This window comes from Calonectris borealis, chromosome 1 (genome assembly GCF_964195595.1).
Source record: "Calonectris borealis chromosome 1, bCalBor7.hap1.2, whole genome shotgun sequence".
NCBI classification, from domain to species: domain Eukaryota; kingdom Metazoa; phylum Chordata; class Aves; order Procellariiformes; family Procellariidae; genus Calonectris; species Calonectris borealis.
In genome coordinates, this window is record NC_134312.1 from 220,424,977 (window position 1) to 220,451,911 (window position 26,935).

The 26,935-nt window shown below is 62.5% G+C and overlaps 3 protein-coding genes across 10 annotated transcripts in view; 1 reads left to right on the plus strand and 2 right to left on the minus strand.

The window, feature by feature from the left end:
• Nucleotides 1-9,246, plus strand: part of STIM1 (stromal interaction molecule 1) — a 100,033-nt gene extending 90,787 nt beyond the window's left edge. For 6 of the 8 annotated variants that reach the window (XM_075140507.1, XM_075140508.1, XM_075140513.1 and 3 more), the window contains one exon: nucleotides 8,697-9,246. In XM_075140507.1, the coding sequence (XP_074996608.1) occupies nucleotides 8,697-9,246 (550 nt within the window). The remainder of the gene's footprint in view (nucleotides 1-8,696) is intronic. The other 2 variants (XM_075140514.1, XM_075140515.1) reach the window with 1 other exon arrangement.
• The window catches only part of LOC142078030 (hemoglobin subunit epsilon), a 150,576-nt gene continuing 132,857 nt past the window's right edge, over nucleotides 9,217-26,935 (minus strand). The window contains exon 3 of the mRNA XM_075140537.1: nucleotides 9,217-9,282. Within this exon, the coding sequence (XP_074996638.1) occupies nucleotides 9,217-9,282 (66 nt within the window). The remainder of the gene's footprint in view (nucleotides 9,283-26,935) is intronic.
• LOC142078066 (sodium-dependent proline transporter-like) lies at nucleotides 13,205-25,900 on the minus strand. Its single transcript, XM_075140599.1, has 15 exons — nucleotides 25,835-25,900; nucleotides 21,561-21,768; nucleotides 17,988-18,119; nucleotides 17,585-17,733; nucleotides 17,327-17,376; nucleotides 16,962-17,100; nucleotides 16,748-16,882; nucleotides 16,531-16,634; nucleotides 16,223-16,347; nucleotides 15,934-16,046; nucleotides 15,430-15,564; nucleotides 15,100-15,199; nucleotides 14,486-14,604; nucleotides 14,089-14,262; nucleotides 13,205-13,818 (listed from the first exon to the last, which is right to left on the minus strand). The coding sequence occupies exons 1-15, from the start codon at nucleotides 25,898-25,900 to the stop codon at nucleotides 13,672-13,674; spliced, it is 1,896 nt and encodes a 631-aa protein (XP_074996700.1). The 3' UTR covers nucleotides 13,205-13,671.

Sequence of the window (26,935 nt, forward strand, 5' to 3'; positions counted from 1 at the left end):
CATTCAGGAATTTTGTGTTTCAGAGTGGCTGTCTACCTCTGTTTTGGTAGGGGATAGGCATGGCTGTGTTTTGGCTAAAGAACGTCTAAATAATGAGGAGGGAATTGGAGCTTCTTATTGCTGGATCACTGGCTTTAACTTGGTCCCTTTCAGTAGTAACAGCCAGCAAGCGATGGCTCTTTGGAGACCTATGTACGATAGGATCCAAGGGACTGGTTATCATCCACATCCCTAAATCCCTGACCTCTCCTGATTCACCATGCTGGCGTTGGAGAGGCGAAGGACTGGGTGGGCCATAGATGCGGGAATCCTGTCTGGTCTAACTGGGGTGCTGCGAGGGGGCCTCCGGCAGCCGTCCCGAGTTCAGAAATGTTCTGTACCCCAGGCAGCGGATCGCGTTCCTCGGGCGGCCCGGGGTGGCTTTCTTCCGAACACGGCCCACGGGCCCCAGTTGTTGGAGGTCCTCGCCCCACGTGGGTCACTCCAGAGCGCTGTTTCAGCCTGCATCCATTCAGATGCTTGATTTAAACTCGTGGCTGAGGTGCGAGTGGGGTGCGTGGTTTGCGTGGTCTCCAGCTCAGGGGCGTTGCAGGTGCTCGGCGCGGAGGTGTCGGCGCTGAAGCCGGCGGTGGGAGGGCTGTGACGGGCCATCAGGGAGCCCTGTCCTCCTGCCCTGCTGGGGAGCTGCCTGTGACCGTGGCCGAGTCATTTCATCTCTCTGTTCTGCGCTTTCTCCTTGGTAAAATTAAAAACAGTCTCCTTATGCTCCGTGTTAGGGAACAGACTTCTGGGAAAAGGCTGGGAGTCTCTCAGTGAGGAAGTCGATAGGGGCGATGTCCTTTCACGTTTATTTATCCAGGCAGGACAACATTCCAAGTCACCACATCTTCATTCGTCCCAGCATGTTGTACATTATTCTTTATCTCCAGGTACCTCTGCCCGTAGGCGTAGGTTCTCTCCTGACATCATTTACGCAGTCTCTGTTTTGGATGTCTCACCCCCTCGCGAACTTGTCTGTCTGAAAGCCGGGCTGCCTGCCGGACCAGCGCATCCTTCAGCCTCGGCTGCGAGAAGCAGCGCGTGTAAAGCCCCGACCAGCCCCAGGCAGATTATGGGTTCTGGAGGGGGAAAATGACTGCACCTGCTCCACAATGGACAATTAAAGGCAAAATCTTGGTTAATTTAGTAATGTTTGTTTTGGGATTACGAGAAGCAGCATAATTAAAATTTAGATTAATTACTGCTAATTTGAGTTCAGTTGCAGCTGTCCCGGTTTGACTGATAAAAGCTGGGAATGCTTCTGGTAACATCGCACAGTCCCTGTGTACCGTTGACCTTCCTGTCTCTGCAGAAAGGAAGGCTTGTCCGGGGAGCTCGAAGGCTGATGTACTGTTTCAAAAATAGCTGTTTAAACATGATTTTTTTTTCAGCTGAGGCCTATGATTACACTTAATTGCTGACCAGGTTAAAGTCTCAATCCTGCAGGCTCCCCTGAGAGAGGGAAATGTGGTGTGACTTTGGGATCCCAATTAGAAAAGGCAATGGTGCTGAGAGGTCATTAGGAGAGAATAACTGGGGTCTTCTCCTTATTCCCCACGGGCACTTAGTAGCTTGTCAGAACCTAATTGGTCACTGTTCAGTGGAAGGTAGGACTGTTTTCTCCCTGTTCCCATAGCAGAGACCACCCATGGATGCAGGACAATTGATTTAGCAATGGGGTTTTGCAGAGCAGGAACTTTTCACCTGAGATTTGCTTCAGCTACACAATAACAGACGACTCCAAAATCCATGCTCATCCATTCTCGGTTCATTTCAGAAAACAGAAATGAAGAATTGGGTGCCCAAATGTGTTCTTATTTTGTTGCTTTTAATTTTTTGTCAAACTGCATCATTAGCAGATCCTGCTTAGATGCATCTCTAAAAATCGTGCCACGAAGGCATGCCACAGCACACGCCAATGTATTGCTCTTTCTCTTTTATATATAACCAGTCTTGGAGGCCTTTACATACATCCCTCGAGCTCCACAGCCTCCCAAAGAGGCAAGCAGAACAGATGGGGAAGCTGAGGCTGAGAAAGGCCTTCCAGGGAGTCATTGCCAAGGACGAAAACGGAACCCAAAAAATTCCTGGCTCCTGGCTCCCTTGGTAGGAGGAGAGTGCTACCTTGAGTGCTTTGGGCTGCTGGATCGCTTTAGCCTCTCTCGTATCCAGCAGATGCCAATGTTGGCGAGACCCCACAAGAGAAATCGTCTCAAACAAGCCATTCCCCCAGAGAAAGGCTCGGAGATCGCTTCCCTCCGCGCAAGCTGTATACGGTGCCAAAGTCTGCCGGGGGTTGACCTGGTAGGGACCTTCTCTCCAGGCAAGGCCAGCGCGTGGCCGGTGAATTGCTTTCATGAACTCCTCACTGTTTGCTTCTCTTTTGCAATTGGCTTCAGAGGATCCGGTGCAAATAAGGTCAGAGCTGTTCTGATTTTGAAGGCTGATGTGTGTTTTTTAATGTTAATGAAGGGGACTGGGTGTCCCTGCAGGGGAGAGGGGTTGGAGGGTGCTGTGTGCACAGAGGTTTCTGCTGCCAGTGCCTGCTTCAAGTGGTACCCATGGATAAATCTGATGGAGATGGGAGCGTAGGACCAAATCCCCACGCTGGTGGCCCTTTTCCAACAGGGAAGGGAGGTGGCAGCCAAAGCAAAAGGAGAGTGTCAGTAATCCAGGGAAAAGAGAATTCACAGCGCTTGCAGGATGGAAGGGAAGAAGTCACTGTTGGGTTTGCATTGCAGAGGCTGTTTCTAAGGCCCTGACTGCGCCACGCTGAGCACAGCAGAATAAGCCGTACAGCAAATCTGATTCTGCCTTGGGGGAAGCTTTTGCTGCCCTGGTGCCACAGGCTAGCTAGGTGTATAATGTATAGCCTTGCAGCTATGGGTGCTCTTGGTAAAGGGCAGGGAGCGGTCGAGGCAGCAAGGTCTGTATGAGGCTGGTAGACCAAGCCCTGCTTTAGTGTCAAATGCTCTTGAGCCACTCCTAAGCTTTCCTAGCTTAGGAGAGATCATTCAAAGAGCCCAGGAGAGATCATTCGAAGGGCTGCAGAGTTGAGGAAAAATAAATATTTATTCTACATCATCCTCCTGCCCTCTCCTCTCTTTCTCCACCACTACCAGTCTTCCTTTACTCCATGCTTTGCTCTCTGCTTCTTTCGTTTGCAAAATCAGTCCATTCCCATTTTCCCACTCTCTCTCATTCACCGTGGTCAGTTCGGATTCTTGGAGTGGCATGGTAGGAAGCGCAAGTGAAAGCAGATAAAACAGCAGCAACGCACGCATCCTGCCTTCGCATAGGTTAATGCCGTCGGCTTCGGTCTTCGTAGATCGTAAGTGTGCCCAACTACATTGAAAAAGTGGTGGACCCTGCGGCAGTGGGGCTGGGATCGAGAAACGTGCTGAGTTAAGTGAGGCTCCCATGTATTTTCATGTTCAGTTGGTGGTCTGAGGTTTTCAGGAGGGATGAACGTTCGGTGGTTCCTGCTGCACCGCAGAAGCGCTTTCTCTGAAGGCATCTTCCCATGCTGCCATCGAGGCTGGCTGTGCCCTGGGCCAGCGTTTCCCCTTGAAAATGTGCCACACCGATTCAGGAGCATAAACCTCATGAAGATGAGCAGGATATAGGCCAGGCTTTTGGCTGAGCCTCACCCAAGATGACCGGCAATATGCTGGCAATGTTCCTTATCCCTGGGCTCGGGAGCATCCCCTCCTCCTTGCTCTCTCTGGCAAAGCCAGCTGCATCCAGGGAGTCGTGTCCCTGTCCGCACACCTCCCCTTGCGCTTACCTGTGGGAGCCACCAGAAAGGATCATTTTGGGCTGTAGAAAGTCCCAGCAAAACTTCCCAGCTGCCGGTGTTCAGTTCTGAAAATCAGCCTCTGCCCTTGGTGCCACAGCGGGGGCTCAGGAGGTCCCTCTCTGCATGTGCCTCAATGTCGGGGTCCATCAGCTGTCAGGGTGGGTTAATGGCCCAGCTGGCCCCTCGGGTCGTCCCCTGCTGCTGCCCGGCATGGCGAGCGCGCTGCCGTGTGCCGGCACATCTCGGCTGCCGTGGGTTCAACCGCAGCTTCACAGAGCGGCGTGGGGGCTGCTGCTGCTCGGGGTCTTCTCTGCTGCCCACGCTGATGTGCCGCGTGGCGTGCTGGTGTCAGCAGTCACGGTGCCTTGCCTCTACCCTTCGGGAATATACTCCTGAGTTACAGCTGGATAAATTATGAATAAAATGGGTTAGCCTAGTACCACTGGGATACTTGAAAAGCGTGTGCTTGTAGGCTGTTTCCCCCCATCAGCTCCTTCAGTCCCCCTCTGGACAGCAAGCCAGCGTGCCCAGGGAGAGAAAAATGTGGTCCAACAAGGCTGGACCAAGCGCGGCACCCAGCGCGGTGCCGTTCATCTGCTCCGGGGCAGGGCGTCCCCAGGGAACAGCAGGGACAGCCACGCCTGCAATGGGGAGGCGGACCCCACAAACCGACCACTGACCCTTGATCCCAGGGACCCTCTGCTGCCGTGAGAGCGGTCCCGGAGGAGACGCGGCGGCCGTGGTGCACACCGAGGACCTGCTCCGAGCTGCTCGCCGCATCGGCCGGAGGCAGCGTTTCGCCTCCGTCTCCTGGGGCGCGGGACCAGCTGTCTGAGGATCAGGTTCCCAGCGTCTGCGCTCAGGGGAAGAAAATCCTCCTGGACCAGAGGATGCTTCTCCATCTGCTGTCGTCATTTTCTCCACACGCTGCCATAGCCACGGGTTTGCTTTTGTCTCTTCTGGATTTAAAAACTGTGCAGGACCTTGTGAGAAAGGAGGAGAGGCTCACCGGATAGCCTCCGAGCTGATGGGCATTTGCAGATCTCAGCAGGGAGAAAACTCACCTTCTTCACAAATAAGGCGTTTTTTAAGTTACCTCAGCTAAAAAGATTATTTTTTGCTGTATTTGCTATTATCTCAGGGTTTTTTAAAGGATTTCTTTCCACTGACCCCCACCCAGATACCTTTGTGATTATGGCAGCCAGTAGAGAGGTTGCGTTGATTTTTACTAGAAAAGAATATTCCTCGGTGGAGTTACAACATGGAATTTCAAGGCGTTACTGTCTAAACCTGCCGTTACCGGCCATGGTGCGCCGCATCCGCACGATGCTCAGCCACTTTGTCGGGTGAACCTCAGCAGCGGGTGAACCTCTGCTCTTCCACTGTGCTCCATGAGGAGGTCACTCGTGGCTGTTTGCCGAGCTCAGCTGAGCCCTGTTTCCAGGCAAAGGTCGTGAGCAAGGGCAGCAACCCCGGCACTGGAGAAGCGGTGGTCCGACCCCACCGTAGCGGCACGCCAGCCCGTCGGGATCAGCCGGAATGAGTCCAGAGCAGGCGCTGCGGACCTGCCCGCGCTGCCCGGAGGTTGGTCCTCCTGCCCGTACTCCTGGCTCAGATCAGCGGCATTTCCAGGCCAGGGTTTTGCCCTGCTGCCTTCCCGTGCTGCCTCACCCGTGTGCCTGCACAGAGGTGGCTGAGCAGAGCCTGGATGGAGCCTGTTACCCTGAGCTCAACGCTGCAGCCAGCGGGGACGGGCAGCCCGCGTGCAGCCACGGGCAGCTCAGAAGCTGCAGCTGCCGCAGCAGCCTCGCTGCCTCTCCTCGGTGTGCTGGGACCGAGCGCCGGCCGGGAGGATGCGCCGGCCGCTGCCTCCCCTTGCTTGGCATCGCTCTGTAGGGCTGGTGCCAAACTGTGTGGCCAAAGTCTGCTTTGTTTTCGTGGAAGGGGGGCACTTTCCAGGTATTTGTGGAAGAAATAAACCTCTGAAAGCATGTGTCCAGCCCCGGCTCACCCTCTCAGCGTCTCTCTTGACAGCAGCTCAGCACATGCACCCTTTCTTGAGAGGGGTGACACAACGAGTGGCCTGGCAGAAGTTCCCCGGCAGAAATTCCCCCTTTGCAGGTGTGTTAAGCACCGACGTGGACAAGAAACATTCAGGAAGAGCATGAGACTCCTAACTTTCTTAAAGGAAAGGAGTTGGGTTGTTGTGATTGCAGTTACTTCTTTCTTCTGCATTTACTAGCAGCAGCCTGATGTCTCAAACCCCCGGGTTGTGTGGGTGCCATCGGTGTCCACCTTTTGGAAGGTGGCTCTGGAATACTCCCGTGTTCAGCCTCATCAAGTTTAATTGATGCTGCTGTTCCCGAAGCTGAGCCAGCCCCAGGTATCCCAGTGAAAGCTGTGGGCCACGAGCCATGACAGTGACCTTCTGCGGAGCCGCGGTATCTGCTGGTGGTGCTGGGGAATCGGGAGCTTCCGTGGCTCCATACGGTGTGTTTCATCGCAGTTGTCTCCCTTGGATGGCCTCCAGGATGCTCACTCAGAATAGCTGGGGATTTCACACCATCCAAATTGTTCAGTTCCTGTTATCCCCTGCCTGCTGCTAACCTTGAGGATGCGGCTCTCCACCGCTCGGATGTCAGATGGGCTCAGTTGTGTGTGTGTGAAAGGCAAGGACTATTCCAGCAATGCCTGGGGCTATTTTCTTCTTGTTAAAATAGGAGATGAGACAATCTCCACAGCTGGGCTCTCACAGCAGATCTTAGGCTGTATTCTAACCATCCATGAGGTTTATTAATGCCCCTTTCCTCCATATATTCCTATGGAGCTGTTAAAACAAGGGCTTAAGTTTATTCAGTGGGTTTTGTTAAAAAATACCCTTGTTACCGTTACGGAGGGCAATGATCTGAGGAGAATCTTTCCTGCCTTTTACAAGCACCTTGTGCTAGTACAGTCGTGTTGGGTGACTTTGTGGTCTGTTGCTGCAGTCTCTTTTCCTGAGCGTCTGCCCAATACCGCCGGGAAGTCTCAGGTACCAGCTCTGTCGTGAGGGCGTCTTCCCGTCTTGCCTCTCTCTTTTGCTGCCTCCAAATCCAATTTTATTTATGCTGGTATCGTAAAACAGGAACTAGGGGCTCTTCACATGCTGGGCTGGGCGGGTTTGGTGCTGAGCGCGGCAGCGACCCACGTCCTGGGGCTCAGCTGCGCCGGGAGCAGAGGGCACGGGGCGGCAGGGGCCGAGGAGCTGGTGAGCACCTCCCGTCTCTCTTCTCACACCCTTTCGCTTCTCCTCTGCTGCTTTTCTCTCCATTCGCCTTTCCCATTCTGTACTTCTAGCCTCCACTGGTGCAGACCCCGAGTAAGAGGCCGGTGCCAGGTCCCCTCGTAGCCCCCGTCCCTCCCTGTCCGTGCCTGCCCTTCAGGCTGGCCTCAGCCTTGAGGCCACGTTGAAGTAGGTGGTAGCGAGAGCAGGGTAGCTCTTTGCTCGGCTGCGCGGGCACGCTGGCAGGTTTTGGCAGGGACGGTGGAGATGTCGGGCTGGGATACGGCAGCGTTGCACCCATCCGGGTGATCCCGGCTGGAAGGAGTAAGCTGTGACTTTCCATTTCTCCCTTCCTCCTACCTCCCACTCTCCGCTTCAGAAAGGATCTGGGAGCTGCTCAGGCTGGCGCAGCAACGCTCTAATGCCTTTTGCGATCACAAGTAGGCACCAGGCTGGGGGCACAAACCGCTGTGCAGCAGAGGGTCTGCAGGCAGCGACCACAGGCAGCTGCGTGTCAGGAGCGCGCTCGGGCATGGCTTCGTGCGGGAAAGCCGAACCTCTAATTCCTCCCTCCGGGATTAGAGGTTGGCACCAGCTGACCCAGGAAAAGGGGGAAACGGTCGGTCCGGCGATTTCTGGCCCGGGGCTGCGGTCAGGCCGCAGCCTCGCGGCTCGGAGGGGTGAAGCGGGCGTGCGCACACACAGATGCAAGCTGAGAAGTGCAGAGGAACCCTCCGATGAAGTTACCCCCAGTCCTGCTGCCGGAAGGGCATCGGCTCTCACAGCCGCACTGGTTCTCCGCGGGCCAGGGCAAACTGTGCAATGCTATGAGCTCCCTGGCCCAGCTCCCACTGGGATCCATGGGAAAGAAGTGGGCTGGCAGGGTCGTTTTTCAGGGAGTGGGAGGGAGCTGCCGGCTCTGAGCAGAGCCCAGCGGCAGCCGGCCAGCCCTGCTGTGCCTGGTCGAGGGCCCCTGATGGCCACTGGAGCCGCGGCCAGAGCCTTTGTACCCACGAGCTCCGGGCTGAGCGCTTGCCGCTGCCTCGTGGATCGGGGCCTCGATCCTTCTGGTTCTGCCTCCACGTGCAGTGCTTCCAGCTCCCCGCGGCGCTGAACCGAGCGGCGTTTCGGCTGGTGCTGGGTCGGGGCTAGCAGTGAGCTCACCTGCAGCCTGTGCCGGGGAGAGGGGCTGCGCTTGCAGGGGGAGGCAGAGAGCAGCCCTGCCCGCCTGCCTGCCTGCAGCGGGGGGTCGCTTTGCCCCATGTGCTGGGGAGTTGGCACCAGGCTGGACGAGGCCCCCATCCCCAGGGGTGCCCACTGCCGGCGTGTGTCCAGCTGGCACTCCTACGGAAGAGCAGAACCAGCAGGCAAGGCAGCAGGAGCGGGGCGGGCACCTGCCCCGCTCCTGCTCCCCGGGGGCTCGCTGCGAGCTGCTGGTGCAGGACGGGGCTGCCTCGAGGGGGTTCCCCTGCCCTGCCCGGCCCAGCCTGCCCTCAGCTGCTGCATCCGTGTGTGCGCACAGGCTCGGGCGCGCATCCCCGGCCTGCTGGGCCAGCGGCGCTAACGACCTCTCTCTCCTCCGCCTCTCCACCCCAGAGACTTAACTCGCTGCGACTCCGAGTCCTCCATCCCGCACCTGAGCGACCACCAGCGTATCCCCAGCTCTGCGCCCAAGCTGCTGGCTGCCCGGCCCAACCTGCTGACCAGGTCCATCGAGGAGGCTGCCCCCGGCCACCCTGCCATCGGCGCGCCCACCCCCAACGGCGGCAGCAGGCACGCGGAAGCCTCCGCCCCGGGGGCTTTGCCGGAGCGGCTGCCCGAGAGCCCCATGGTGGTGAAGAAGATGATGATGGTGAACCACGGCATGGAGAAGTCCTCCAGCCTGGGGGAGATCAGCCACCCGACAGCCGGCAAGCACAGCCACTCGGATTCCTCCCGGTCCCACAGCCCCAGCTCCACCGACCCCGACACCCCCTCCCCCATCTCTGACTGCCGGCCCAGCAGCGCCAAGAGCACCCGCATCCCGCAGCTGGCTGCCAAGAAGAGCCCGGGGGACGAGGACAGCAGCTTGACAGGCGATGAGGTTGACCTCGGCCAGAGCAAGAAAAAGTTCCCCCTAAAGATCTTCAAGAAGCCCAAGAAGTAGAGAGAGGAGGGGGGGAAGAGGAAACCCACCCAGGAGCGCGACCCGCTGGGACCGGGGGGCGGCCGTGTATCGGGAACGCAGCGCACCCACCTCTCCCGGACCCCGCGGGCGCGGGTGCTGGCCAGCACCCGCTGCCCTCCCCTACGCACCCTCCGTTTCTGAGTCACCTCACCCAACACCGGCAGCGGGAGGAGCTATTTAAACTTATTTATTTCCTGATCGCTGAGAAAAAAAAGACGACTTCTGCTCCCCCCGAAGAGAACAGCCGCCCTTTCTCCCCTTCCGACTGCTGCAGTCCCTGGCTTTGCTGTGCATGGCTTCCAGTTACTCCTGCCTCTGCTCAGCCACACGGCATTTGGGTTTGGTTTCAATGTGGTTTTATATTTTTATTTTATTTTTTATTATTATTATTATTATTTTCCGGTTCTTCTGCCTCCTCCAACTTTTGCACAGGCTGTATGGAAGGTCGGGGTGGTGGGAGCCTGCTGGGGAGTGTGCGGAGCGGGGCCGGCTGCTCCCTGAGGAAGCAGCGCGCTCCCCGCTCGCCTCTCGGGGTGACTCAGGTGCGAGCTTTCGGCCGAGCTGCCTCGCGGACGTCGCGGCAGTTTTCTCCTCATTTCTATGAGTCACTTTTCTACGCCCCGGCCCCCATCGCTATGACGGTTGGGAGGGGGAATCCCTGTTTGTGCACTCTTGATAAGCAAGAGCAAGTAAAATGCCCTCGCGAGGGAGGGCTCTGCCCTTGCCGGTACTTGTGCATCCAGGAGCTCTGCCCTCAGCGTGCCCTTGACCAGCTTCCCGCTTGCGCCGGAGGCGGCTGCAGCCCGCTGGGTTTCCGTGGTGGGACAGGGCTGCCCACCCAGCTGCTCTGCCCGGCCGGGCGCGGCGCTGCCGGAGGCGTGCACTGGGCCGGGAGCTGCCGGAGCAGGACCAGTGTCTGTACGCGCTGGGGGGTTGGATGCTGGGGCGGCTGCTCAGGGGCGGAGGAGCCCATCGCTGCCCCCGTCTTTACTCCCCAGGCCCCTGGACCTGCCCGGGTCTGAACCCAGACGTGCCCCGGCCCGGCGGGGTGAGGAGCAGGGACCCTGGTGATGGAGGAGCACCGAGGGAAGGGCTGTGCCCGAGGGGTGTTGGTGCAGAGCCGGGGTCCGGCCGCCATGTCCACACGAAGAGGAGGGGGCTCCCGTGTGCAGGGCCTGTCCCCGTGTCCTGGTTGGGCAGGGCCGGAGGGCGGGAGCGGGGCACAGCGGGTGCTCCTTGGCCGGGACAGGCAGGGTCTGCATGGGTGGCAGGAGCCCCCTCTCCTGGCTCCATCCCCCTGCAGCAGGCGGGGTGCTGGCGGCTCTGTGTCCTCTCCGAGGACCGAGGGGATCAGGCGGGGACGGAGGAGGCTCACCCGGGCACCCACTGCCCTTAAAGGCCATGCGGGCAGCGTCCTCACCGCCCTGAGGCCACGCTCGCTCCAGCCGGAGGTCGGGGCCGGCCCGGCTGTGCCAGCCCATGGCCCGGGCCCTGCCGCCGTTCGGCGCTGGCACAGCGGGTCCAGGTCTCGGTCCGGCCCAAGCTGCTGCCCGGGGCTCAGCGGCTCTCCATCCTCCCTCAGCAGGCTGCGGGTCTCATCCTGCTGCTCAGAGCCCTCGCCTCTGCCTGCTTCCCCCATCACAGCCTGGGCGGCTGAGGGGGTGTCCCCGGCTCGGGGCAGCGACTGCCAGTGGGACGAGCCCTGCTCCGTCCCGGGGTGAGCTCTTCCCCGGGGATAAGCCTCGCTCTGTCCCAGGGCCGAGCTCTGCTCCCCCCAGGCGCAGCTCTGCAGCCCCTGCCCGCAGCACCCAGTGCCGGGGCTGGCAGAGGAGCCCCCAGCCGCCCTCACGTCTCCCTCGAGGCTGCTGCCTGGCACAACGTGGCCCCCCAGAGCTCTCCACCAAGCCCGGGGTCCCTGCCCCGCCGCCCCCTCCGTTCCAAGCCCCCCGTGCCGCCATCCAGCGCGTCCCCGGCGGTGGCTGCTGCCCGAGGCCGCCCCGGCTGCTTCAGCTGCTGAGGGCAGAGGAGGATGCACATCTGGCAGGGGAAGAAGAGGAGGCGGGGCGGGATGCTGAAAGCCCCCCGGGGCCTTGCTTTATGCCAGAGTAATATATATGTGTATGTTGACAATACAGGAAGGGCTATAAAGGTGTTTTTTGTTTCGTAGGTGGTAGTTAGACATTTACACTCTTGCTTTGAGATAAGTGAAAAATTCCTCTAAATGACTAAGTGCCTGCATTTCCCCGCGGCTGCTCCGAGGCGCGGGGAGGGGGAGACGCCGCGCTCAGCCCCCACAGTTGGGGCTGCTGCCGCGGGCACCCTGCCGCCACGGGCAGGGCACGCTCGGAGCGGCTCAGCCACCTCCGGGAGCGGGGCCGGCAGCGGTGGGGCCCGGCGAGCGGGGGCTGCCCGGGCGGGAGCTGGGGGCCCGGCGGTGCTGCTTGTGGTGGCGGAGACCTGTCGATGCTTCTGGAGAAGGGGTTGGGGATCCACCAAACGGCAACTGTTGACGCATCTGCCAACTCTTGATTTTTTTTTTTTTTTTGTCATTTCATAAAACTTTTAAATCCAATAAAGCATGTAGTCTATTTTACGAGCCGGCGTCTGCTGTTCTCTTCTTCCAGCCCTTCCCACCCTGCAGTGGGGGGGTCCCATCTGGGGGGGGTTCGGGCAGTGAGTGCCTGCCAGTGGGGGGGGGGGCTCCCAGGGCACCATGCCCCCAGCAGCCAGCCCAGCTACCCAGCCTGTCCAGTGGACAGCAGGGACAGACGGGCGTCCCTGCTGTCCCCCACCTGTCCCCCTGTGCTTGGGCTGAGCGCCAGGGCCCTGCGATCCCCGGGCCACGAGCAAGAGTCCTCTCCTGTAGGGTCTGGATCATGCACTTCTGCTCAGCGCCAGAAATAACCCCGCGCCGCCTGGGTCAGCACAGCGGTGCTGGGCTGTGGCACTGCCCCGTTTCCGCTGCTGGGGGACGGCCTCGTCCTGCCAACGCGGCTGCAGAGCTGTACATCACCCGTACATCACCTGGCAGGAGCACAGGGATAGCACAGCTGCCCCAGTGCCGGGCAGGAGACACAGGACGGACAGATGGTCGCTGGGACCAGGGTTAAAAACACTTCCCTGGGACCCCCTCGGCTTCCCCGGCAAGGAACCTGCTGCTGGGCCCAGGGCAACCTCAGCCCCTGCCAAAGCCTCTCCCTGCTCGCACCCTTCTGCTCCTGCAGCTGAAGCCAGCAGGATGTGTCCCCCTGCACCCCCAGGCAGCCTGGCGCTGAGCCGAGGGCAGGCAGCAGGATGAGGCCCCGTGGGCTGGAACCCCGCAGCCAGGCAGCAGGGGAGCATCAGGCCAGAGGCTGTGTGCAGGGGGAGGATGCAGCAGGGTCTGGCCCGTCCCAGAGGAGCTGCACTCAGGGCCCCGCGGGGCTCCGGTGCGTCAGCAGCGCGGTCAGTGCAGCTCTGCCGCGGGGCACCACCACCCTGGGCACCCGGCTGGGATGGCGGCACGGATCGCTCCCCGCTTGTGCTGCACGACAGCCACGGCACAGCCCGGGGTGGTGGTGGCACCCTGCAGCGCGGGGGTGAGCGGGGCACCCAGCACGCGCATCTCCGTAGGCACCGGCACGCGTGGGCACATCCCCAGCTTGGCCAGCCCAGCCAGCAGCGCAGAGGGACGTCACTCTGGAAAACGGGGCTTTATTGCAGCAGCAGCAAACACATCGGGCACTCGCAGCCGCCTGCGTCTACAAACCCAGCCTGGGGCTGCTCTGGCCCTGCTCGCCTGCGCTGTGCTGCTCCCCAGCCCAGGACGGGCGAGCAGGGACCTGCCCCGGGCTGGGGGCTTTGAATTGGCTGCCCGGCCCGCCCAGCCCACCGGCACAGCGGTACCAGCCGTGCCAGAGCTGCTGGCCCCAAGCACCGCCCGGGAGGCAGCCGGCAGGGCCTGGAGCCCACCCCGGGGGCCAGCGTGCCACTCCCATCGCGGGGGCTCGGCCAGCCTGGCCCCTGCCCAAGGCGGCTGCCGCTGGCAGGGACGCTGCCGGCAGCCTGCCCTGCCGGGAGAGAGCTGGGTTGGGGCCAGGGACGCACACAGCCACCCCCAAACCACTCCAACGAGAAGTGACAACTGCCCCGAGGCAGGCAAAGGGCTGGAGCGTGGCCCGGGCAGCCGGTCCTGCTCACAGAGTCCCCTGGAAACACCTTTGGAGTGTGCAGAACATTTCCAGGAAAAAGAATTAAAATACGCGCTGGGATCAGTGGTTACCATCCGCCGGGATGGGCGACGGTGACGGCACAAGGGGAGCCACGTGCACCAGCAGCCAGCCCCCAGGCGGGTGTCCCCATCGCCAGTGGGTCCTGTGTTCCCGGGGGCGCTGGGTGAGGACGTGGGGTGCCCCGGGGCTGGCATCAGTCTTGGCTGCTGCTGTGGGGCAGCGTGGCGAAGTCGCTGCCGGTCAGGGTGATGGTGAATGGCACGTCGATGACGTCTCCGGCCACATCCTGGGCGGTGGCCGTCCTCCAGGAGCGCAGGGGCTGGATGGCTTTCTGGAAGCGCTGGGGGTGGGCGAGGGTGAGCAGGGGCTGCCTTGAGAGGGCAGCGTTGCTGTGGGAAGGGGCAGCAGCGGGCACAGCCGCGGAGGGGCTCAGACCCCACCTCTCACCCCAGTCCCGCGGCTCCAGCCCTTTTTCTCTCTCAGGGAAGGGACAGCATCACCTCTGCTCCATCGCTGGCCTCTCCCGCCCCGTCCCCAGCACCGGGGCAGCCCCTGCTCTGCCCCCGTCCCCGTCCCCGTCCCCGTGCCCCATCCCGCCTCGCACACTCACGTCGCTCAGTGTCCCCGACTCGTGGCAGAGGGCCACGGCAGCCCAGAGTGGGATCTGCAGGCAGGTGAGGACGCCCATGCAGATGCCCAGGCTCGTGCCCCAGGCGGGGTACTTGTAGGTGCCGTAGCGCAGGGGCACGCTGTACATGTCCAGGAAGGTATAGATGAGCGTGAACTGAAGGGCAGAGCGGGCAGGAGCGACGTGACGCTGTGGCACTGCCTGGCCCCAGGGGCAGCCCTCCAGCAGCCACAGAGAGGCCCGGGAGGGCATCGGGACAGGGGCAGCCCTGCTCCAAACCCAAGGCAAGAGCTGCCCCTCTCAGAGGGGAGGGAGAGATGGAGGGAGAGGAGCTCTTCTCCTCTCGACCTCCAGCCCCAGGCGGGTGCTCGGTGCTCACCAGCAGTAGGCAGGGGGTAAAGAAGGCCCAGCAGACCCTGAAGTAGCCCAGCATGTGGCTGCACCAGGGCGGGCACCGGCAGATCATGTCCACGATGTCCCGGCAGAACTGGTTCACGCCTGCAAGCACCCCGGGAGAGGGTCATGGCCGGGCCCCTGCCTGCCCTGCCGGGTCCCCCGCTCTGGGGCACCCACGACACCCCGTGCTGGGGCTGAGCCGTGCCAGCAGGGGCTGGGTGCTGAACATCCACCACGCTTCAGTCGGTGGAGAGGAAATTGCATCCCCCATACACAGGGGAAATTGCATCTCAGCTTTGCACCATCTCCTTGCAGGGATGAGCTGCGCATGGGCAGCAGGACGGGGGTAACTCCCTGCCCACCCCAGCTCCAAGCTGTCCACAGCTGCAGGTGCACCCTGCGGAGCCCGGCCATGGCTTGCCGTGAGCCCCAGGAACGCCAAGCCCTGGCAGCGTGGTAGCCAGGGGCTGCCCTGTGCTGTAAACACCCTGCAGCAGTGCCCCAGGGCTGGCAGCACTGCCCCCCCGTGCTGGCTGCACCCCACTGCACCCTCCAGCGCTGGCTGCAGCCTGCCCCGGGGCCGCCCGCTCCACTCACCGTAGCAGAAGGCGATGCCCAGGCACATGAAGAGGGTGACGATGATCAGCCCAAAGCCAGTGCTGTACGTGTCAATGAGGGTGAACCAGAAGATGCCTCCCTGTGAGGTGGTGAGGGACAGGGTCAGCACAGCTCGGGGCAGCGGGGTGGGTGCAGGGCACCCCACACCATGGACACCATCAACGCCAGGGCCCGCACACAGCCCTCTGTCCTCCCACCTCAGGGCTTGGCAGAGGTTGGAGGGGAGAGGACGCTGTTCCCCAGCCTCCATCCTGGCATCACCCCGAGGGTGCTGGGTGCTGTCAGATGGGGATGCAGGGTATCCCATACCTGGGTGACCAGCAGGAGCCCCAGCAGGTAGAAGGAGGTGCAGAGCACACCCAGCAATGCTGTCTTCCTCCTCCAGTCACGCAGGGCCGGGAACTCGTCCAGGATGGCTGTGGTGATGCCCTCGATGTTCCCGAACTGAGACACGGGAGAGGTCAGTGGGGGGGATGTCCCAGTCCCTGCCTCCTCCGGACTGGGCACGGGGGATGGTCCTCACACAGGGGACTTTGCAGGGCACTGTCCCCATGTGCATTCCCATGCCAGTGACACCTGGGCACATGGAGAAACCCATGCCCCGTGCCAGTGGGTTGTGGCTGCATCCCTGCCCCATCACCCTGGGTGACAGCCCCACATGCATGGGGCCATGCATCCCCCCTACCCCAGCACCATCCTCATGCTCCTGGCCCATGCACGTCATGCCGTCTGCACGCCCGAGACACGGGGTGTACCTGGCACCCCAAGGCCAGGCACGGGGCAGGACATGGGGCTGCCCGAGGTGACAATCACCAAAGTGTCCACTCCCAGTGTTAAGAGCATCAGGAAGAAGAGGATGGACCAGAACGGGGAGCCAGGCAGCAGGGAGAGGGCTTCGGGGTATGCCACGAACGCCAGCCCAGGACCTGTGGGGCAAGACGAAGGGAAGCATGAAAGGACACGCCGTGGTGAGACGGGCCAGGCCCAGCAAGCTGGCAGCCAGGCTGGATGTGAGCTCGGCTGCAGCCCCGCAGCCCCATCCCCGTGCAGGGCACCAGGATGTCCCCTGGCATGGCATGGGTCCCCCTCCCCAAGCCCATACCTGAGTCGGCAACGCTGCCCACGGGGACTTGTTTCCTCCAGGCCATGTGTCCCAGCACTGAGAAGATGGCGAAGCCGGCGAAGAAGCTGGTGCAGCAGTTCCCGATGGCGATGACCAAGGTGTCCCTGCCGGGGAGGGCGTCACAGCCCCACGCCCGTGGGGTAAGGATTGAGATGGGGGCATCCCGATGGGCCACACGGTCCCGTGGGGCTCAGACCTCCCCATCGCCGCCCTGCTCCTCCCCAGCCATGGCTGCAACCCCTGGCTGCCCCGACAGCCCGAGCCCCCCGCGCCCCGGCCCCGCTCACCGGATGACGTTGTTGTCAAACTCGTTGTAGGAGGCCGTGGAGAGCAGCCCCCCGAACCCGATGCCCAGGGAGTAGAAGATCTGTGAGGCCGCGTCACTCCACACCTGGGGGACGACAGCGCGGGGGGCTGCAGGACTCCCCAGCCCAGCCTGCCCCGCCACCCCCAGCCAGGGGGGATCGCTGCCATCGGGGACCCCCGGCCCTGGCGCGGGGTTACCTGGGCGCTCTGCAGCCTGCTCCAGTCCGAGGAGAGGTAGAAGCGGATGCCATTGAGGGAGCCATCCAGCGTGGCCCCCCGGATGATGAGGATGAGGATGACCAGGTAGGGGAAGGGGGCCGTGAAGTACAGCACCTGTGCAGGACACGGCTTGGCTCGGCCCCCCTCCGCTGGCACAGCAGCCCCCCGCCGCCCCCGCGGCGCTGCCCCTCACCTTGCCCGAGCTGCGGATGCCCTTCAGCATGCAGAGGAAGACGAGGATCCAGGCCGCCAGCAGGCACAGGGCGAGGGGCCACTGCACGGGGCCGGGGTCCCCGAGGCCGGAGCTGTGCGTCACCCCCAGAACCTGCTCGCTGCGGCGTGGGGATGGGGGTCAGCGGGACGGGGGACGCGGTGCACCCTTGTCACCTCCACAATGTCCTCGCCCACCCCTCCGCCATTCACAAAGCCCCCAGCATCGCCGACCGCTGCCGGCGGGGCTCAGCCCCGGCCCCCCGGACCAGGGGAGATGGAGCCAGGGCTGGACCCCGGACAAGGGCCGAGGGAGGCACACATCGATGCTGCCACGCCGAGACTTACTTCCAGAAAACCTCACTGGCACTGTCCCGGCCGGCGCTACCCGATGTGTTCTGCAACACACAGCCCCAGCAGGTCACCGTCACCGCCGCTGCCACCATCCCTGATGTCCCTCCAGCCCCAGCCTGACCCTCCTCTTCTGCTGCAGGCAAAGCTTCTCCCAACAGAAACCACCTCCCCGGTCCCCATGCGGTGTCTGGCCCCGCAGCATCCCACCCCAGGGCCAGACCCTGCCATGCTGCCAGCCCGGGGGCCACCGACCTGGCAGAGGTCCGCGTTCCAGGGGGCATCGCAGGACCAGGGCAGGGGGCTCTGGAAGGAGGAGCCCAGGTAGTAGAAAGCCCAGGCGATGATGACGTTGTAGTAGAGGGACACCAGGGAGGACACTATCAGCATGGCAACGCCAACGCCTGCGCGAGGAGACGGGCTGCTGGGGGGCGACACCATGCCTGCCCACACCCCGTGGACCCCGGGCATGGGTCCAAGGGGGCGGGGAGGCGGCAGGAGACCTGCCTGGGGCTGCCCAGGGACTCGGGGTGCCGGTTAGGGCCTCGCCAAGGGGGTACCCCAGTCCCTGTGCCCACCCCGCACCCCTTCCCACAGCCCAGCCAGCCCCAGCGGCTGCAGGGCAGGAAGGAGAGGTGCCCCTGGCCCCCAGCCCCACCTTTGAGGAGTGGGCAGCACTTCCAGACAGTGATGGGCCCTGCGGCTCCGTACTGGCCCAGGCTTAGCTCCATCAGGAAGAGGGGCAGCCCCGTGACGAGCAGCATGATGAAGTAGGGGATGAGGAAGATGCCTGGGAGAAGGAGAGGGGCAGCAGGTCGGGGGGATGGCCGGCGCCAGTCTGGGCTCCCCAGAGGACAGACGTGCGTGGTTCAGACTCGCGGCGGGGACACGGGTCCAGGCAGGATGCGGCGGAGCAGGGAAAGCTCCTGGGGGCTGCTGGCTCCATTCTGGGGGCCGTCCCCAGCAGACAAGTCCCCCATGAGCCCCGCAGCGGGGGCCTGAGCTGGGAGCTGGGGGGATCCCGCTGGCTCTGGTTTGGGGTGGGTGGTGGGAGCAGTGATGGGGGGGCAGCTGTCGGCACTGTGGTGGTGCTCGGGGCCCTGGGATGCTCGGGGCCCTGGGATGTGCCCACAGCAGATCCCAGTGTTTCCTCTGGCGATACACTGACATCTCCATCTTTACACAGCTTGTTTCACCAACTGCCTTCTCTGCGGAGGAAATCCTGTTCCTTGTAGCCTCAGCCAGGCCAAATTTGTGCTGGAAAAGGGGAGAAATCGGCATTTCCCAGCTGGCAGCCAGCTGTAGCCCAAGCCCATCCTCTCCCAGTGGCAAAGCTCTGGCGCAGCGATTGCAGTTCCCTGCAGCGGAGCAGCTCCCCAGCCACGATGCCGTATTCAAACCTCGCTCCCCCGCAGCCTTGCTGACAGACCAGATGTGGGGCTGACTGCTCGTTAGCCCAGCACTCATTAGCGCAGCACTGCGGGGGGTAGGCTGCCTCCACATCTGCTGCGCACACTGCAGGGGAGTCACCAGCCGGCCCTTCGCAGGGCTCAGCCTGGGGAGGAGGGGATTGCTGCGGGTTTAAAGCCCCAGCGGGACATCGGGAACTCCTGCTTGGCTGTTGGCAGAGGCTGGGAGCGAGGGGCGACGGTGCCCCAGTCCCGCTGACTCCCTGCAGCTGGGGCCAGGGGACTGGGCTGTGCGACCGAGGCAGTGCAGCGTGTCCCTGCTCTGCCCATGGCGCCGGCAAATGGTGGCTCTGGCTGCTTTGCTGCCGGTCCAACGCGTCCCGTGGGCGCTGGCACTGCAGGGGCCCTCTGCAAGATGTGTCACATGGGGACAAGCCTCCCGACCTCCCCAGCTCCGTGCCTTCGGGATAAAACCCCCGTGACTGCCTTTCCCCCCCATCCCCATCCCTTGGGACAGGGGGCGAAGGGGTCTGCAGCTCCCCCTGCTCCCCCATTTCTCCTGCTGGCCCCAAGACCCTTTGGCTGATGCTGCCCGGTGGGTGGGCAGGGATCAGCTTCTCCATCCCCCGTGGGTGCCAGGCAGTGCCCACGGGCAGCGTGGGCCCTGCACGGCCGGGCGGGCGGCAGTGACATCCAGTGGCGAGCACACCGATCGCTGCGCCCGGCCGAAGCTGCCCTGGCCCTGCTGGGACAAGGGGTCTGCGGGGCGATGCACCCCGCAAGGCTCCCGCAGCACAGCCCGTCTCCTGCCCTTCCCGGCTCCGAGGGAGCGCCCGGCTTTGGGCACGCGTGGCCCCGTGCAGTGCAGGCAGCCCCTGCCCGCAGGCAGCCGTGCCCCAGGAGAGGGCCTGGGGAGCGAGGGGCCCGTGACGGGTGGTGGGAGCGGGAGGCTCGGGGTGTCCCGCGCGCCTGTGGTCACTGCAGCAAGGGAAAAGCCCGGCGTCCTCCGCAGCCGTGCCAAAGGCAGCCATGGCAGGTGGGCGATGGCTGCATCTGCGTCCCCAGTCTCCGGAGCGGGTCACCCCACTGCCACCCATCCCTGCGGTGACAGGGTGCCCCCGCACCCCAGGGCACACACTGGCAGCTGCAGCAGTTCCCATGGGAGCAGCCGCTTCTCCTTCCCCCTCTGCCCCCTCCCTGGCCCTGGTGCTAATGCGGGGCAGGCTGTGCAACCCCCCGGGAAGGAGGGGATGCTTCCCCAGGTGGATCCGCAGCCAACCCTGCACCCCAGCCCCAGTGCAGGGCACGGCAGCCCCATCACCCATCAGCGAGCCCTGCCCCCAAGGCCAAATTCCTCCCCGGTTAGGCGAGGTGCAAAGCTCAGTCCAGCCCAGCCCTGGCACATTCCACCAAGGCGCTGGTGCTGCCCCAGACCTGCGCGACATCACAGGGATGGGTGCCAGCCCCGGCGAGCAGGCAGGGGCGAGAGCCCGCGGGGCAGGGCGTTTCAGAGCCAGGCCTGCTCGCATCGGCTCCGCCAGGGACACCTGGGGTGTCGGGGACGGCTGGAACGTGGGGCAGAGGTTCAGGGGGCCGTGGAGCACCAGTCGGGGTCCTGTGGTCCCGTGTCCCATGCACGGCTGCTTGGCTGCTGCTGCCACTGCGCAAGCACACCTGCCATCGGGCTATGCCCCGAACAAGTCGGCTGGCCTGTTAGCAAGCGACTTCAGTTACAGTGATTTAGGGAGCATCCGTGGGGCAAAGGGGAAATCACCAACTTAACTGGGCAGTTTGGAGGGAATGTAGAAAACCAGTGCAATAAAAGCCCCGCAGACTGCTCTGGGGAGGGCAGGCTGGGGCTGGGCAGGCTGCGAGCCCACAGAACACTGGGGACCCCAAGGCAGCAGCAGAGTGGTGCAGACTCCTGTGATGCCCAGCATACGGGGAGATGCCAGAGGGCAGAACAACGTGGGTCGGAGGCACAGCAAAGCTGGCAAGTGCCAGACGAGCAGAAGTGGGCCCTCCAGCTGGGTTCAAGAGCAGACGACGACAGGTAGTAGAAGCAGTGAGGGGCTCAGGAAGGACCTTTGGGGAGGTTCCTCCCATCCCACAGCCCAAAGACACGGCACTGCATCCTGGGGCGTTGCCGCCAAGCACCAGCTACAAGCTGAGCTCCCTGCACTTTGTCCTGCCCCAGAAATGTGGCAGGTTACTGCCCCTGCTTGGCCACCTTCCCAGGCGCTCCTGCCCAACTGAATTGGATTTTACAGTGGACGGGCACCTCCACGCACCGTGCACAACAGCCTGCAGCTGCACGGCACCAGATGGTCCCTGCTACCACTGCTGCGGAGGGGCTGACAGTGCTGCAGGGGGGTCACTGCCTTTCTGGCCAAGCTCCGCTTCTCCAGGGCGGGAGCAGACATGCTCTGCAGAGGGGCTCTGCCTGGCAGCAGCTCTTTTTGGCCCAAACCACCCAGGACGGTGTTGCAGGCTGCCCCACACTCACCCTAGAGGCAGGGGCATCTCTGGGCTGGACAGGGGAGGAGCAAGAAAAGTCCCCCAGCAGACTCATGGGGAGATGCTTTGAACTCTTAAAGCATCCTTCCCCTGTGGTCCTCATAGTGGGATTAAAGTGGTGTCTAGGTGGGCAACACAAGACCCAGAATCCCATCAGCATCCATGTTTGCTGTCCTGGAGAGCATAGCCCCCGTGCACCAGCGCGCTGTCCCTCCCCAGCCCCCCTGTGCTCCTGGCCTCCATCCAGGAGAAGTGAGAGGTGCCTGGGTGCCTGGGGAAGGGACGTGTCCGCAGCAGGGACCCACCTCCTCCGTTGCGGTAACATAGGTAGGGAAAGCGCCAGACGTTGCCCAGCCCCATGCAGTAGCCCAGGCAGGACAGCAGGAACTTGTACTTGCTGGCCCAGGTCTCCTGGGGTGGGTTGGGGGCCGGGATCTCAGGCTGGGGCAGGGGTCCCGGCCAGGGCTGGCTGGTGGGTGCGGTGGTCGGACCCTCCATCTGGAAGATGTTGACCTGTGGAGGGGAGCAAAGCGTCAGGACCCACTGGCCACAGCCTGCAAACTGTGCAAGGCTCCTTGGCAGGGCTGGGCATGGCCACGCTCTCGCGGAAAAAACATCTGGTTCCCAAAGGGGCTTTGGGGCTCTCCCTGAAACCTGCCCAGTGGGAGCCCGTGGTGGCCCGTGCTGTGGGACGTGGGAGGTTCAGGCTGGCCCAGAGCTCTGTGCTCCTCCCCAGACCACAGGAACCAGGCGCAGGTCCGGACAGACCCCAGCCCAAACGCCCTGGGCAGGTTTGATCCAGCAGATCCTCCCATAGTGTGAAAGTCAGCAGCTGGCATTCACCCACCCCCCGTGATGGGTTTTCATCTCTGCTCTGTCCTATGCACCCAGGATTATCTAAACACAGGGACCACCAGGATCGGCACCCAGCCCTGCGCTGGGCAGACGAGGGTAGGTGCAGGGGTGCTTGCTACCGCTCACCCCTGGCCTCACTCAACGCACGGCTTGTCCAAGCCCTCCTGCCCAGTGCCTCCGAGGCCAGCGAGGCCATCTCCAGCTCCCACATTTGCCGGGGTCCTGCCCACGCGCCCGGCCAGGGGACCCACGAGCAAGGGCTGGAGTTGTCGGCTCACACTGCGCCAAAGCAAAGTGGTGCTGGACGCAGGGAGGAGAGACCCGGTGCTGTGCGCACCGTGCAGACCATCCTTTGGTGTGGGCAGAGGTGGGGGACCAGCAGGGCAATGGGGGGCTCACACCTCTCACCAGCCCCGGAGCCCACACCCTGGCCCTGCCGGCACCTCTGCTGAAAGGGGAACGCACATGGTGGGGAGAGGGAACGGGGATATTGTGCCTCATTCGTTACCGTGAGTTACTGCCCCGACTACTCCTGCAGCCGGCCCGTGGCTCGGCAGGTCCCCAGGGCCCAGGGAGGCTGTGGGACAGCTGCTCTGCTCCAGGGCATGGCCGGCAGCGCCACAGGCAGCTGCAAGGTCACGGCAGGGTTTGGGGCTGTGATCCCCACCAGCCTCCTTGGGCACAGGTCCTGCCACCCTGGGAAGGATGGAGGGATCCCCCAAATCAGCCCGCAGAGGCTGCTCCGGACACGTGGTCCTTCCCTGGAGGTCCCCTCTGCCACCTGAGCTGCAGCTTTCTGCCGGTCCCGCCAGGACAGATCCCAACCCACCCTCCCCAGCAAGGTCGGACTGCCAGGAGAGAAGAGGATTAGCAGTGTGATGGTACTCGGGGATGTTGTTGCGTGGGGAATTTCTTTTAGTATCAGTGTCACAACAGATGCAAACAGTTGTTCTCAGCCCAACTGTGTGCAGCCCACTGGGGACAGAGCACGGGGCATCAGGAGCGTGTGGCTCTCATACCAGCCCTGCCTCTGGCAAGCCCAGCACTGCTGTGACTCAGTTTCCCCTGCCTGTGGGACCCTGTGGGGGAAGCACTGCTCAAGGCAGAGGAGCACGGCTCAGTGATGAAGCAGCGTTATGATTCACAGACCACAAAGCTGAGAAGATCAGACCTGATCTCACGTGCAACACAAGCCAAAGGCTGGACTGCCCAGGCTTTGCTTCCACTGGACTGTGAGCGTTTATTTTAGAAAAGGATCCAGTTTTGAATTAATTAAAAAAAAACCTCCGTGATGCAGTGTCCCTGCTCATGCCTGAGAGGGGTGATCCAGTGTTTACTTGTCCTGCATAGCATCTTTTTCCTCTACTCATGCCATCCCTTCTTGAACAATGGGATGGGCCATCAGGAAAGCAATCTGCAAACCCCAGTGTGGAAAATGCTCCTCCATCCTACAGTCTCCAGAGGCTGCAGAAACTCTGAAATCCTGCACATTTCCCAGCCCCATCCCTTTCTCCCAGGACTGTGGCAGCAGAGCAGCCGGCAGGAGATGTGCCTTGCTGCAGGCAGGACCACTGGCCAGGCTTGACAGAGCATGCACTGCTGAGGGCAGCTCTCCTGGGGCAATGCCACGGGGTCCCCGAGACATGGGCATTTTGGAGCTGTTCAGAGGCAGTTTCTTGGCTGCATGCAGCCCTGGGACACCGAGATGTCTGCTCTTGTGCAAAGACCATGGGCGCAGCACAGCTCCCTCCAGGCACCTGATCCAAGGGGATCGCAGCCCGGGAATGCCAGCACCCCCGTGAGCTTGTTTAGTCCAGAAACCAGGGCGAGCCTCATCATGCGCCTTCCTGCAAGGTACCCGGTATCAGCTCTCTATTATCTGTGGTTGGTTGAACCACGGTGAAGATTAACTATGCCATCGGCCGAGCGGGCACTGCCTCACATCTGGCACTGAATCAAAGCTGTCTGTCCTCCCAGAACTGGTGCAGGAAAGCCCAGTGCGTTTACAGGAGCGAGCCCGGGCACGCCAGGGCCAGCGCAGACCTAGCAAGTCCTGCTGAGCCTGCCACGCTGTGCTACGGGTGCCCTGCGCCCCTGGCAGCGTCTGCTGTCCCCGCACCTCCTGGGGCTTCCCGCTACCGGTGTCCTCGTCCCCCCACTGCCCAGAGCAATGGAAAGGTGGTTGTAACCGCTTACAAAAAGGGGCCACACCACCTGCCTCCCTGCTGCTTTGAACACAGGAGGTAATAAATGTGCAGCGCCTTCCCTGGGAAGGTCAGCGAGGATGGATGGGGAGTTAAAACGCTACCAGGGAACGCAGGAAACCTGCCACAGCACAATCAAGGGCTTCCTGGGCAAGTCTCCTGGCCCAGGGTGTGCTCTTGCCTTCTCCCACAGGGCTGCCTTGTTCACGCACCCGCAGTGCCCACGTACCAGCCATGGGGCAATTAATGCAGTTATCACCCCCACCCATCCAATCACGCTTTATAGGTACTGGAACCGTGATGGAAATTCCCTGAACAGCCCGTCTGGCCTCCCTGGCTCAGCAGGACCTGCTCCCCGCCGCCTTACCCACCCCAAACGCTGGCAAACGTGACGGAGGTCTCAGGAAGGAGAGGCAGGACGGGGCCGAGGAATAGTGATGCTCGGCAGCCTTTGGCACAGCCGGCGGCAGGGCTGTGCAAGCCCCCCGGCGCCACTGCTCGCTCCCGGCTCATCGTGGGGAGACAGCACAGCGGGATGCAAGGGCTTCAGCCCAGCCAGTCTCAGCCCAGAGCATCCAGCGCTGTCACTGTGACCAAGCCCTGTCCTGTCCTTTGCCCCCACGTCTTGCACTGCAGCAGGACCAGACGGATGAAGCCCCAAGGGCAACCTGCAGCCCCCCCAGGCCAGACGACAGGGGCTGCACATAGGGGACTGCTGAGCAGCCCCATCTCCCCCACCATTCATGTGCTCCACGCTGTCTGGGCTTCCTGGGAGCTGTGACCCCCTTGGCTTGCCTGTCCCAGACTGTCTTCCCCAGAAGGAAATTTGCCTGCACTGGCCCGCAGGCAGCAGCCTGCACCCGCATCCAACAGACCCCACTTACCCCTGAATGCCCCACACCCCAGCAGCGACCTGCAGCACGAGCCACCGGGTGAGCACCCCGACACCAGGGCGAGCAATGGGTCCCTTCAGCCCTTTACAGAGATGCTCTGAAAAGCATCAGCCCCACCTGCCCTCGAGAGGAAAGCTGGCCTCGCCGGGCACAGCCTCCCAGAGCCCTCCAGAGGGATGGGAGACCTGCCCCACGCCCAAGGGGACACCGGGCTCGGGCTGCTTTGTGCACCCTGAGAAATCTCGGCAGCTCTGCCAAACTGCAGCCACAGGGCAAATTGCAAGGAGGTGTCCACCCATCAGGGATGGAGAAAGAGCACTGCTCCACGGCGGAGGGATTGCAAGAGCAACCGAGCCGCGCTGAAACCCAAAGGCTGGCCATCACCTTGGCATGTGGGTGGCTAAGGGACAACGACCTGTGGAAACCCCTGCAGGTTCCAGACATTCCCGGTGCCGCTCCCACCACAATCGTGGCTCACTGGGGGGGTTCCTAGCGGAGCCAGTTGCGACGGGACTGTGGAGAGAGTGACCTGCACCCTGTGGGCTGCCAGCACCGGGAGCAGGGGCTCCTGCAGCCCGGGGCAGCGCTGGGCAGGGCAGACATGTCCCCTCAGGGCCCTGGTCCTACCGTGGGCTCCGGCGGCGTGGCGGGGGCCGGGGACGCCGGCATGTCGAGGTGCCCGGTGCACGGCATTTCCTGCTCAGCGGCGGGAGGGAGGGACGGCCGTGCTCCCTCACCTGCCCCAGGTGCAGCTCCGCCCCGGCCAGCCCAGGACCAGGGCGCAGGATCTGCTGCGATGGGGTCCCCACCAGCCCCCCAGAGCCCACAGCCTGCACAGCCCCCCAGAAATGGTTCATCCCACTTGTTTTTGCAGCCAGGAGGGACCAGAGGCATCACTGCCTGCTCAGTACAAGTTCTGGGGACGGGGTTGCGCTCAGCGGGGTGAGACAGGACCCGCTGCTCACGCAGAGCTCGGTGCAGGGTGTGCGCTGGGGTGGCCCCTCTCAGCACCAAGCCTCTGCTGGGACGCGATTTCGTGCCGGGCTCCCTGGACACCTGTGGCTGAGCCGTGCTGCAGGAGCAGCCCGGTGCCTTCCCCACGGGAGAGGCACGGAGGCACCGGGGCTGTGGCACTGCCAAGGCAGCCGATCCCAACCCCGCTGCAGAGCAGTGTGAGGAGGCAGACAACAGTGCCAGGCTCCCACCCGGTGCTGCAGGCCAGCGGGCATGAAGGCATGAGGAAGAGGGGGAGTAGTACGAAGGGACACGGAGGGGTCCGCTGACCCCTCCAAGCTGAACAGCATCCAGATGGAAGGACGGAGCAGTTTCAGGAATGGCTCCATCTCCCTTTACAGGTTATCTTTGATGGCCGCATCCCCCAAAACACCTGCTATTGTCACCCTATTTTCCCAGTTAGTGTCTGTGCTCTCCTGGACCATTTGCTGGGAAAACCAGACAGCCAAAAAAGGATCATAGTGGTGCGGGTTTTCTGGGAGACAGGCTGCTGCCGCCTTTGCACAGGCTCAGCATCAGCAGTAGTGGCAGCTGCTGAAAGAGCTCAACTTAAAACTGTGATCTATCCATGAGAGTCATTATTTCTCCTACAGTTCCCCCATTCCAGCCACTGAGTCATCTTCTGCTCTTGTTAGCGTTTCCACCTCCTTTCCGCTGCATCTTCCAGGGGACGCTGGGTTAGATCCCTGATGTGCTGGTTTTGGCTGGGATACA

Coding starts and splice junctions, on each gene's coding strand:
- LOC142078066 (XM_075140599.1), bottom strand. CDS start 25,900: ATGCCGTGCACCGGGCACCTCGACATGCCGGCGTCCCCGGCCCCCGCC. Junction 16,348..16,530: donor TTTGACAACAACGTCATCCG/GTGAGCGGGGCC, acceptor CCTCCCCGGCAG/GGACACCTTGGTCATCGCCA. Junction 13,819..14,088: donor AGTCGGGGACACTGAGCGAC/GTGAGTGTGCGA, acceptor GCCCACCCCCAG/CGCTTCCAGAAAGCCATCCA.